At 41.4% G+C, this 13,608-nt stretch overlaps 1 protein-coding gene across 1 annotated transcript in view; it reads right to left on the bottom strand.

Annotated features, from left to right (window-relative positions):
• LOC145396193 (all-trans-retinol 13,14-reductase-like) overlaps positions 1–12,239 on the bottom strand; it is a 177,466-nt gene extending 165,227 nt beyond the window's left edge. The window contains exon 1 of the mRNA XM_080269632.1: positions 12,062–12,239. Coding sequence (XP_080125758.1) covers positions 12,062–12,239 — 178 coding nt within the window. The remainder of the gene's footprint in view (positions 1–12,061) is intronic.
• Between the last annotated feature and the right edge of the window lie 1,369 nt (positions 12,240–13,608).

Raw genomic sequence — 13,608 nt, 5'->3', positions numbered from 1 at the left:
TTTACAACGCTGGGTGGTAACCTTATAACCGACCGACACGTGTTTCCTAAGTGACAGCAAATGGGTTGGAGGAGGGTTAGCACCCCATCCCAGAAAACAATTAACTAAAAAGACGAACAAGAAGCCTCGGACCAGGACTGACCAAAAGATGATGAAAAAGGACTGAACAAAGGACATGATACGGATGGCGATGTGGAATGTAAGGGGTGCAAATGATGAGGTGAAGGAGATAGAGATTGTCCAGATGTTTGAGGGTGCGAAAGTGGATGTATGTGGATTAACTGAAACTAAATGGTGAAGTGAGAGTGTGAGAGAATGGGAGTATGGATGGGGTATATGTGCAGAAGTAGGTGAGAATGAAAAGGCAAAATGTGTATTGTTGTGAGTAACAGATGGAAGGAGAATATAAGAGAATATGGATCAGTTGGTTCAAGGATTGTGTGGGTAAGACTGAAAGTTGGACTACAAATGTAGGCGATTGTGTGCATGTATGCACCATCGCAAGAGCATGCAAGCAGAGTGAGAGAAGAGTTCTGGACAAATGTGCAAGTGTGCATGGAAAAGTTTGAAAGGAATGAGAGAGTGTTTTTGATTGGTGATATGAATGGCAAAGTAGGGAATGTGAAGGTGGATGGAGTAGTTGGTAAGTGGGGTGTGCCTGCTGAGATTGATGAAAATGGCAATGAGTTAGTGGACATTTGTGCCGGGAGGGGGTTGGCCATAGCCAATTCCCTCTTCAGGCACAGAATGATCCACAGGTATACATGGCAAGTGATGAGAAGGGTGGATGGTTAACTGAATGAAAGGAAGGCAATGATTGATTATGTATGTGTGGATGAAAGGATGTGAAAATGTGTAATGGATGCAAGAGCATATAGAGGTTGGATGAGTGGACTTTTTGACCACCACTTGGTGGTGGTCAGAGTCAACGTCCAAGTAAAATGGAGAAATAGAAGAAGGGAAGGACGGGAGGAAGGAGTATATGCTAGGAGAGTGGAAATGTTACAAGAGGATGAGAAAAAGGCAGAATATAAGAGAGAAGTGGAGGAACAATTGGGTAAATATGAATTGGAGCATATGGGGGACGTTGAAGGTGTGTGCAAGATATTCACAGAAGAAATCTGTGCAGCATGTTTTTTTTTTTTTTTTTTATGTGTCCGACTCTGGGCATAGGCTTCACAGCCTGCTCTCAAGGCCCACTAGTCTCCTGCATACCATACACCTCTCTATATGTCACCACTTCGGCGCTAACACCCACCGTCCATATTGAATACATGCTAGGGCTGTCTCATACAGGACTGGTGTATTGATATTAACAGGTGTATTTTACGACATGTAGGAGGGTCTTCTGGTAGATTGGTAAAGTCTGATTTTATTAAATTCAAAACCTTAAACTGTTCCTTGCCCCAGCGGGATTTGAACCTGGGTCTGGTAGGACAGCAGGCCACCTCTCTACCGACTGAGCCACACCGAGGTGGTGTGTGGTGTGAAGAGAAGACGAAAGTGGGTGCAAGGAACAGCATGGTGGAATGAAGAGGTGACACAGGCCGTGGCACAAAAGCAATAAACATACAATGAATGGATGAGAAATAGGGGCGTGGAAGAAGCTGAGAGATGGAAGAGAGAGTTATATGTAGAAAGGAAGAGATAAGTGAAAAGATTAGTAAGAGAGAGTAAGAAGAGAGTGGATCTGAAAGGAATTTGAGTGTCAAGTGGAGGGAATGTAAGAAAATGTTATGGAAAGAGGTAAAGAGAGTCAGACAGGATGGCATTTAAATTAGTACGGGAGTGAAATATAAAAATGGTAGATTAGTAGTTGAGAAGGGAGAAAAAGTGAGCAGATGGAGAGAACACTTTAATGAATTGTTGAACATAGAGAATGAAAATATTGCGAATATAAGTGGCTGGGAAATGGCAGGGAGAAGGATGGAGTTAAGAAGACAGGAAGAAATCAATAGGATGGAAGTTGTGCAAGCAATGAAGAAAGTCAAAATGGGGAAAGCCTCAGGAACTGATGGAGTGTGTGGTGAAATGCTGAAGCATGGGGGAAAGATAGTAGTAGAATGGATGTGGAAGATGTGCAGATTGGCCTGGGAGGAAGGTAGAGTCCCAGAGGATTGGAAGTCAGGTATAATTGCTCCCTTGTACAAAGGGAAATGGGAAAAAGAAGTATGTGGTAATAACTGGGGCATTTGTCTTCTTAGTGTAACAGGAAAAGTATACGGTAGGATACTTACTGACAGAGTTAGGGAAATAACAGAGGAATTAGTTGGAGATGAACAGGGAGGCTTTAGGAAGGGAAGAGGTTGTGTTGATCAGATATTCATTTTTGGATCTTTAGTGGAAAAGTTTCTAGAGAAGGGAAAGAAGTTCTATGCGGCCTTCATGGATTTGGAGAAATGACAGGGTGGATAGACAAGGATTGTGGAAGTATATATGGAGTAGATGGGAAATTGTTGAATGTCGTGAAGAGTATGTATGATGGTGCTAAGGCTGCATTGCACGTTAATAGTGAACTGAATGAGTTTTTCTATTTGAAGGTTGGGTTGAAACAAGGATGTTTCATGTCTCCATGGTTATTCAATCTGTATATGGATGGGCTTATAAAAGTGATACAAGGTACGGCAGTGGATGTTGGAGCGGCCCTAATGAGAGAGGGCAGTGTTTGGAAACTCCCAGTATTGTTGTTTCCAGATGATACTGTGTTGTTAAGTGAAGACGAAGGGGAGCTGCAAGGTTTGGTGGATGAGTATGGGAGACTGTGTAAGAAACGGAATCTAAAGGTGAATGTAGGGAAGAGTAAAGTTATGGTCTTCGAGAGAGGTGAAGTCAGTAAATGTACAGTGAGGTTGGATGATGAGGAAATGTAAAATGTGAATACGTTTAAGTACTTGGGTAGTGTGATTAGTAAGGATGGAAGTTTGGAGGGTGAAGTGCTTGAAAGGGTACAACAAGGAAGTAAGGTTGCTTGGTCCTTGAAGGCAGTGATAAGAAACAGGGAAGTGATCATGGAAGTGAAAAAGTTGCTACATAACAGTATTGTGATGCCAACTCTAATATATGGAAGTGAAGCTTGGACGTTGATGGAGGGGCACAAGTCAAGAGTGAGAGCAGTGGAAATGAGTTATTTGAGAGGAGCCTGTGGAGTCACAGACTGACAAGTAAGGATGTGAAGGAGCGTTGTGGTGTGGATGTGGATGCGGTAGGAAGCGTTAGGAGAAACATATTGATGTGTTTTGGCTATGTGGAGAGGATGGAGAGTGAGAGACTGACGATGAGAGCGTATGTGAGTGAGGTGGAGGGGGAGAGGGGCAGAGGAAGGCCAAGGATGAGATGGAGGGATAGAGTGGAGAGGTATATGAGAGAGGGGTGTGTGAGCTGGGAGCAGGGCAGGGAAATGGCGGGGGACAGGGTGACGTGGAGGCGATTTGTTTGTGGCCACCCCGTATAAGGAATTAAGGCGTCTGGCAATAGATAGACCGATAGATAGAAATTCAGTTTCGTTGAGCGACTCCTAATAATGACGCCCAATCCCGGAGAAAATTTACACACGTTTTTCCTTCAAGTGGAACATCCACGACAGTGGACAAAGAAATCCGACCACTTTTATTCTGTGGCTATACAGATATATATATATATATATATATATAGAGAGAGAGAGAGAGAGAGAGAGAGAGAGAGAGAGAGAGTTTTACGCCAGGTACCTCTTTTTTGGATAAGGGCTATGGCGTTGCCCCTGGGTAGAGGACTTTGGTTTGGAGCGTGTAGCATTTTATGACCGGATGCCCTTCCTGATGTCTACCAATGACCCTTGGGTGGATTCGATCCTCCGACCCTTCGGTCAGAACGGAGCGCTCTAACCCACGGAGCCACGGCTGCTACCGTATATATATATATATATATATATGTTTATTTATACACCTCACTTTTTGATGATTATGTCCAATGAGCACAGGTGTTAATCTTATCTTAGACTTGTAACTTCGGTCATCTTCACATTGAGAACTTATTCCGAGACATTCTGAAGTGCTGAATTGAATATAATATAGATAAAAACGCTTATTCCTCAGTTACCTGCATTTTGTCTACCAGCCAAAACATCTTACACAGATTATTTACCAACAAGATGCTGTATTCATCTTACAAATTCCATCAAAACCTACATCAGAATCTATTTAATTAAGGCCTCAGTGTGGAGAGGCCCTTAAACCCTAAAGAAGTACCGGTTCATATCAACCAGGACTTTGCATTTATCAAAGCCTGGTTGTGGCCGTCGGTGTCCTCATTAACACTTAACACTTCCTTGTACCTCTTCCTTAGCAGGATATTTTTGAAAAGGACATATTAGGTAATTCCTTGTGTGTTTTTTTTCTATGCAAGCATTGCCGTAGCAAAACTAATGAAGTGACATAAAATGGAATAATATTATGCTGTGTGGTTTGAAGCAGATGGGAGAAGTGGAAAGTGTGTGCAAGGTATTCAGAGAAGAACTCTGTGCAGCATGCAAGGCGGTGCATGGGGTGAAGAGAAAACAAAAGGGGGTACAAGGAACAGCATGGTGGAATGAAAACGTGGGACAAGCTGTGGCACAGAAGAAAGCATATAGGCTATTGAGTGGATGGGAAGCAGAGGCATGGAGGAAACTGAGAGATGGAATATAGTGTTATATGTAGAAAAGTAGAGAAAGATGAAATAATTAATAAGAGAAAGTAAGAGGACAGTAGATGAGGAGTTTGGAAGGAATCTGAGTGGAAAGTGGAGGGAATGTAAGAAAATGCTCTGGAAGTAAAGAGAGTTAGACTGGGTAAAAAAGAAGGTAGTAAGAGAGTGTAACGTAAAAATGGCTGATTGCTAGTTGAGAAGAAAGAAAAAGGAAGCACATGGAGGGAGAAGACTTTAAGGAATTATTGAGAATGAAAGTACCGCAAATATAGGTGATTAGGGAATGCGTGGGAAATGGAGGGAGATGACAAGAGAGGATGAGATCAGTAGGATGTAAGTAATGGAACTGATGAAGAAAGTCAAAATGGGGAAAACCTCATGAATTGGTGGTGTGTGGTGAAATACTAAAGCATTGGGGAGGGATGGGAGTAGAATGGATAAGGAAGATGAGCAAATTGGCCTGGGATGAAGGTAGAGTCTCGAAAGATTAGAAGTCAGGTATAACTATTCCCATGTACAATGGAAAAGAGGGAAAAAAGTGTGTGGTAATCATTGGGGCATTTGTATTCTAAATGTAATAGGAAAAGTATATGACAGAGTACTTATTCACCAAGTTGGGAAAATAACAGAGGAATTAATTAGAGAAGAACACGGAGGTTCTAGGAAGGGAAGAGGTTGTTTAGATCAGATATTCATCCTTAAGTCTTTAGTGGAAAAGTTTCTAGTAAAGAGAAAGAAGTAGTATGCGGCCTTCATGGATTTGAAGAGTGAATATGACAGAGTGGATAACCAAGGACTATGGAAAATATTAAAAATATATGGAGTAAGTGGAAAGCTGTTGAATGCCGTGAAGAGTATGTATGAGGGTGCTACGGCTGCAGTGAGTGTGAATGACCAACTAAATGAATTTTTCTGTCTGAATGTTAGACTGAAATAGGTATGTGTCATGGCTCCATGGTTGTTCAACCTGTATATAGATGGAGTTATAACAAAGATACAAAGTAGGGAGTAGACGTTGGAGCGGCCTTAAAGTGAGAAGGCAGCGTTTGGAAACTTCCTGTTCTATTGTTTGCAGATAATACTGAATTGTTAAGTGAAGCCTAAAGGGAACTGCAATGCTTGGTAAACGGGTCTGGGGGAATGTATAGGAAACGGAATGTAAAGGTGAATGTAGGGAAGAGTAAAGTTGTGCTCTCTAAGAGAAATGAAGTCACTGAATGCACAGTGAATCAGGATTGTGAGGAAATGGAAAATATCAGTGCATTTAAATACTTTGATGGTGTGATAAGTAAGGACGGAATTTTAGAGTATTAAGTGCTTGAAAGCGTTCAACAGTGAAGAAAGGTTGTTGGTTCTTTGGAAATAGCGATAAGAAATAATAAGAAAGTGAGCATGGAAGTTAAAAAAAAAAAATTGCTGCATGACAGTACCGTGATACCAACTCCAGCGTACGGATGCGAAATATGGACCTTGTTGGAAGGGTACAAGTTAAGAATGAAAGCAGAAAAAAAATGAGTTATTTGACACGAGCAAGTGGAGTTCCATGGGGAGAGAGACTGACAAATGAGGAAGTGAACGAGCACTGCGGTGTGGAAGTGGATGTGATAGAAAGCGGTAGATGAAATACACTGAAGTGATTTGGCCATGTGGAGAAGATGCAGAGTGAGAGACTAACGAGAAGAGTGTCTATGAGTGAGATGGAAGGGGAGAGGGAGGGGTATACCGAGGATGAGATGAAGAGAGGGAGTCGTGAGGTATATGAGAAATGGGGGTGTGAGCTGGGGAGAGAGCAGCGAAATTACAGGGGACAGGGCGGCATGGAGGCGATTTTTTTGTGACCACCCCTTGTGGAATAAGGAGTCTGGCTATAGATAAATAAATATTATGGAAAAGATGTAGTTTAGAAAGTGGTAGCAGTAAACTTCCCGGCAGCACGGGAATACGGTCGTGATCCTCTATAAGGGAAGCCTGGTTTTGGCCATTGATAGAGAATATGATTATCAATAAGAGTGGCTGGTTTTGGTCATTGGTGGTGGTGCCTGGCTACACAGGTCTGCAAAATTATTTAAAATTTAAAAATATTCTGAGTAGTTATTTTTTTCCACTTATGAACACAACAGGAAATACATTTATAATGTTTCCATCACGACACACTTTAATAAAAAATTAAAGTAATTTAATTAAAATACAGCTTATTATTAATATCAATCGACCTAGACAGCATTGTTCTAAATTAACTGGAAATGAAAACATTTATTCAGGGCAATTTTTTAAACATATACATAAATGAAACTATTTAATCCTTAACTCACATAAAATTTCTGAAGTCTTTGTAACTTCTCATTTTTTCTCCAAAACTTCATTTCGTGGCCAGTCGTTCGTACACTTTTTCTGGTGCGTCTTTATGAATCATCCAGCGTTAGTCCGCCATCATACTGACCTCCCAGCTTCCTTGGTACCTTTTTTCTATGTTCTTGATATCTTAACTGAATATTTCACCCTGTTCTTCACTCACCTCCCCATGATGTGTGTGGGGGTAGGGGTAGAGAATTCCAAATGCGAATCCAAAAAGTGAACTTTGAGACTCATGTTGCTACTAAACTCCTTGAACACAATTGACCAATACAATTCTCACAATTTCTTTGTCATTTAGATCCTTATTGTTACCAAAAACTTAGAAATTACTTCTTTGGATGATACCCAAGCCTCTCGTTCCAGGTTGTTCATTACACCATGAAAATCTGCACCAGAAATTAGTTTAATATCATGTCCAGTAAATACACCTTCTTTCAATTTAGCTTTAGACAAACCAGGAATCGTTCGAAACAAATACATAAATCAAGCTCCATTTTTTGACAGGACTTTGACAAATTGATTCATTAATCTAAATTTAATATGAAGCGGTGTCAGCAACATTTTATCCGGATTCACCAAACTGGATTAGATTACTTTTCTGGCGCCAAGCTGTAGATATTTTTCTGTTTGGCCATTTCTTCTGAATCCAATGTAAATCCTTGGCGCTGTTCTCCCATTCACAGAGAAAACATGGGAATTTTGAATACCCTGACTGCTAATCCAATAAGATACACAGAACTTTCGGGTCCCCACATATGAACCAATGATTATCATTGCAGCTGATTTTCTTGAGAAGATTTGCCAAATTCTGGCACGTTTCTTTTAAATGCACAGTATGAGCAACAGGTTGGATATTTATATTATGAAGTACCCTTTCACGTTTCTTTTAGGTGTATTTATAAATAGTCTTTATTCTTCTGCATTATAATCTCTGCCAAGTTTCGCACTATGCCACTTAAGTCAGTGCAATAAACCAAAGATTCATCTTTCTTGAAATATGGTACAAACTCGTTTTCTCTATTTCGGTACCATGAGATAGCTGTGTCTGGATGTAATAAGTTTTCATCTTTTAATTCGGACCCTAAGAGCTCAGCAGTATCTTTGGGGAGACAGAGGTCTCTTACTGAATCATTAAGTTCATCCTAAGAGAATGGCCGTAGTTCATTACTGTAACACGCTGGGACAAATTCTTCAACTTCTACTGCAACACTTTCTTCCTCTGAGTGATTTTCTACCTAATCAAGACTATCAGGTAGAGTAGGGACTGGTTGATCAGGTCTATGTGGTACACGTCGTACAGTATCATCTGCAAACAGCAGCTGCTTAAGATTCCACTCTCCACCATCAACATTCACCAGACTCAGACCTCCACCTAAAACTCTTGCATTCACCTCCCTTAAAACACCATCCATGTAAATATTAAACAACCAAGGCGACATCACACATCCATGTCGCAACCCCACTCTCACTGGAAACCAATCACTCACAGCATTTCCCACTCTTACACACGCTCTACTATTTACATGAAAACTTTTCACCCCTTTTAGTAACCTACCATCAAGTCCATACAATCTTAAAACAGTCCACAAAGCCTCCCTATCAATTCTATCATACGCTTTCTCTAAATCCATGAATACCCAAAACACATCCTTGCCTTTCGCTAAATACTTTTCACACACTTGTCTCACAGCAAACACCTGATCCACGCATCTCCTCCCTTTCCTAAAGCCACACTGCTCATCACCAATCACTCCCTCTGTACCCTCTCTAACTCTCATAATTAACACTCTACCATAAACCTTACCTACAACACTCAACAGACTTATACCCCTAAAGCTAGTACATTCATACTTATCACCCCTGCCTTTATACAACGGGACCACACAAGCACTTGCCCAGTCAACTGGCACCATACCTTTCACAAAGCACACATTCAACAATCTTACTAACCAGTCAACAATACTCACTCCACCACCCTTCAGGCATTCCACAGCACACCCATCCATACCTGCAGCTTTCCCTGTTTTCATCTCCTTTACTGCCTTCTCCACTAAAAAAGAAGATTATTTTTACACCAATCAGAGATACGAGCAAAATCAGACATTAGGTGTGCCATGGCCTCATCCGTTGTTCGTTGAAGTAACTTCTGAGAGGGATGTTGCGGGAACCGAATGGAAAGGTGAAGGGTGGAATCATCAGCGTACGTGTGGATAGGGTTAGATGTACAGCTTAGAAGGTCATTGATGAATAAAATGAAGAGAGTTGGTGATAGAACAAAGCCCTGAGGAACATCACTGCTGATAGATCTAGGAGAATAACGATTGCCGTCTACAACAGCGGCTATAGAACGACCAGAAAGGAAGCTACAGATGAAGGCACTGATAGAAGGATAGAAACCGTAAGAGACAAGTTTGGAAATTAAAGATTTATGCCAGACTCGACTGGAAGCATTTGAGATATCAGGTGCAATGGCAAAGCTTTCGCCAAAGTCCCGAAAGGAGGATGACCAGAAGCTTGAAAAAGATCGCCAGTGGAGTGTCCCTGACGGAACCCATACTGACAATCAGAAAGAAGGCGGTGATAGGAAAGATGCTTTAAAATTTTCTGTTAAGAATTGACTCAAAAACTGTTAAAGCAACTGGACGATAGTTAGAGGGATGGGAATGGTCACCCTTCTTTGGGACTGGCTGAATGAGAGCAAACTTCCAGCAAGAAGGAAAGGTACAAGTTGAAAGACAAAGGTGAAAGAGTTTACCTAGGCAGGGTGTAAGCACAGAAGCACAGTTCTTGAGGACAACAGGAGGGACTCCATCAGGCCCATGTGCCTTGTTAGTGTTAATACCAGTGATGGCAGAAAATACATCAGCTGAAGAAATTTTAATGTCAGCCATGAGGAAGTCAGAGGGGGGAAGTGATGGAGGAACAGCACCGGATTGGTCTAAGGTGGAACTGCAAGAGAAAGTCTGAGTGAAGAGATCTGCTTTATCAGTAGAAGAAATAGTCACAGAGCCATCATAATAGAAAAGAGGAGGGAAGGATGATGAAATAAATTTGTTAGAAAGGTTCTTGGCAAGATGGCAGTAGGAATGGGAATAATTCGAGTTGGAGAGTTGAGAGCATTTAGTACGAATGAAATTATTTTTAGCAGAGCGAAGAACAGACTTAGCATGATTCCGGGCAGAAACATAAATACGATGTGATTTAGGGATGGCTTGGCTCTGGTACCTTTTATAGGCCCTCTCCTTGTTGTGAAAAGTGTTAAAACAAGCGTGATTAAACCAAGGCTTTTTTGCATTAGTCAAAGGATATGAGACGGGAATGTATGCTTCCATGCCCGAGATAATAACCTCCGTAATGCGCACGGCACACTCAGATGGCTCCTGGACATGTAAGCAATAATCATTCTGCCTGAGAACCTTCCAATCCGCAGCTCCAAAATGCCACAGTCGACGTTTCTTTGGAAGGTTCCGTACCGGAACGATAGGACAGGTCGAGGTAATAAGGTTGTGACCGGAGGAGCCTAATGGAGAGGAAAGATTAATAGTGTAAACAGAAGAATTAGTTGTAAGGAAGAGGTGAAGTATGTTGGAACTCTCTCCAAGGTGGTCAGTGATATGGGTAGGGTGCTGTACAAGCTGCTCTAGGTCATTAAGGATAGAAAAGATGTAGGCTTGTTCACCTGGTGGATCAGTGAAAGTAGTGGAGAGCCGAAGGTGGTGGTGAACATTGAAATCTCGCAGAATGGAGATTTCAGAGAAAGAAGAAATAGATAGAATGTGATCCATTGTAAAAGAAAGATAGTCGAGGAATTTGTCACAGTCAGTAGAATTAAGGGGTAAGTAAACAACGCAGATATACTTAAATAGAGAATGACAGGAAAGTCGAAGCCAGAGAGTAGAGAATTCAGATGAATCAAGTTCAGGAACACGAGAGCAAGATAAGTCGTTGCGTACATATACAGAACAGCCACTATTGGCTTTGAAATGAGTATAGAGAAAGTAAGAGGAAACAGAATAGGGTTTGCTGTCAGTTGCCTCAGACAGCTGAGTCCCTATCAGTAAGAGGTGAGGTTTAGAGAAGGAAAGGTGGTACTCGACAGAGAGAAAGTTAGAGGAAAGGCCGTGAATGTTGCAGAAATGAAGAGGTGAGTCGGATAGTGGTTCCAGGCATCTCGTTGAGTCGTCACCCGGAGAGGAGCGGATGGGGGCATTTATGCCCCCCCCCCTTCCGGGGACTCCGAGGCCTGGTTATTGTGTTCCTTTTTTTTTTTTTTTTTAAAGGGAAGTGTAGTGTGTACTACGCATGTAGCTTTGTGTTGACAGAGAAACTTGTATTGGAGAGCTTGTTGGCCTACTCTCTATGTTACTGAAACAATGAAAAAATTCAGCAAAGGGGGATGGTCAGGAACTAGTCCCGAGGGCTGATGAAACGGGAGCTCCAGCTCTCCTTGTCATCAGCTTTCCATGCACCTTGGGAGTACTGCCCTGCTCTACTGGTGCCTGATTGTGGTCATTGGTAGGGATATCTGGTCGTTGCCATTGGTAGAGATGCCTGGTTGTGGTCATTGGTAGGGATGCCTGGTTGTGGTTATTGATGGGGTGCCTGGTTGTGGTCATTGGTAGGAGTTCCTGGTTGTTGTCTTTGGTAGGAGTTCCTGGTTGTTGTCTTTGGTAGGAGTTCCTGGTTGTTGTCTTTGGTAGGAGTTCCTGGTTGTTGTCTTTGTTAGGAGTTCCTGGTTGTTGTCTTTGGTAGGAGTTCCTGGTTGTTGTCTTTGGTAGGAGTTCCTGGTTGTGGTCATTGATAGGGGTGCCTGGCTGTGGTCACTGGTAAGAGTTCCTGGTTATTGTCATTAATAGCGGTACCAGGTTGTGGTCATTAGTAGGGATGCCTTGTTGTATATACCAACGTTCCCATGCATCATAACGTCCTTGCTGGCTAGTTAATGAATAAAGGTGATCACAATGAAAGATTTGAAATGTATGCAATGTATATATATAAAAAAATCTTACAATATAGGTATAGCAGAATTAAATTACCTATTTACCTTGCTTGAGAACAGCATCTCTCTGTTTCTGGTCAATCATCTTGGGTCTAATTGGTGTACGTGTATCGTATTTAAAAGGATTCACTGAGGAAGACTTTTCTCGATAGTAAAGAAACAATCTGTAGACCACAGCGATCATTGCCACGGCCAGCAACATAGACACTGATATCAGTTCCATCTTCAGATCTGTAAATGAAAACACTAATGATTTTCACAGCTAATTACTGTATTGCACAATATTTTTGCAGCAATGCTTGCATATACTTAGGTAGTTCCATAACATTTATCACTTCATCAGATTTACTTCACTCCATTATCCACTTCACCAGTCCTTGTGTCTGGATCCTATCCAGCCAGTTTATATTGATGGGAAGCTGGGTGGTGGTGCAGGTGGTGGTCATGATGAAATGTGCATTGTTTGAATTACAGTAAAAATAAACCTTCCATATAAATTTCTGATACAGTAGAATACGCCTAAGAATGGTAGAAGTTTGGTGAATCCCCATTTTGTGCAAATAGATGAAAGAAACAAAGGCTAGAAGCCCATAAAAGAGTTGTCCTGTCCAAAAAAACAGAAGAAAAGAGAACCCAGTTCAAAATTTGTAGATTTCGTGATACCTTAACACATACACCAACATCATTACCACAAAAAAAACACCATAACAATTACCACGCACTTATAAATTAGCTTCCTCAGTTCATATTCCACTTCATTATCATTAGTACCGTGGTTTCATTCTGTCAGTGGCATTCAGATCACTTATCTACTGATGCGAGTTCATATCGCCAAACATTACAAGTTTTGAGGCCTCATCACACTCTGGTCGGAATCTAGCATATCCTGACTCAAATTATCCTATCCAGTACGTCTGACTGAATTCTGAAAGGAGAACGTTACGATTCACTGGGCTACTTTATGAGCATTCCGATATTTAAGTGCCAGACCTAACATAGCCAGGAATGAGAAACGGATTACAAAGAACGTGGCCTTTTAAAACAGCGCGTTCTTCTTTCACCTTTAACCGTTGTCTTCAGGATGGGACAATGTGCATTAGAATATGTCTGATTCCTACCTCAGGTAGCAAGGCAGTCACAGTGTTGCCATAAAGAAACAAAGGAAGAGAATGTGTTGATGGACACGAACTTTAATGAGGAAGAGTACCATTTATAAGCCGCATTCTCTGATACTAATCCAACGTACCCTGTAGAATATTGTTGGCTGGTAACACAGAAAACAATTTTCCAAGTGGATTTCACATGATCAAAGATTTATGGTAAAATTTTAAAATGTTCTGTAATTGTGATATCAGGAATTATGGTGGCTGCATTGTATTACAAATCCAAATATGATATACATCAAAAGAAAACCCCTCATAGGAGCTCTCCAAAGGTATCGAAATAATTGTTACCCTGTGCGTAATTTATTGTAGCAACACATAACACATCAGAAACAAGGGGCAGGAGGAAAGAAACGATTCTCAAGCCAAGGGGGTACAAGGCCTGGCAAAGGGAGATAGTATGAGGATTATTTCTACGAAATTATGGGG

The sequence above is a fragment of the Coenobita brevimanus genome, chromosome 35, assembly GCF_032717465.1.
Source record: "Coenobita brevimanus isolate Jiangsu-jjx chromosome 35, ASM3271746v2, whole genome shotgun sequence".
Taxonomy (NCBI): domain Eukaryota; kingdom Metazoa; phylum Arthropoda; class Malacostraca; order Decapoda; family Coenobitidae; genus Coenobita; species Coenobita brevimanus.
This window is presented reverse-complemented; position numbering and strand designations above follow the sequence as displayed.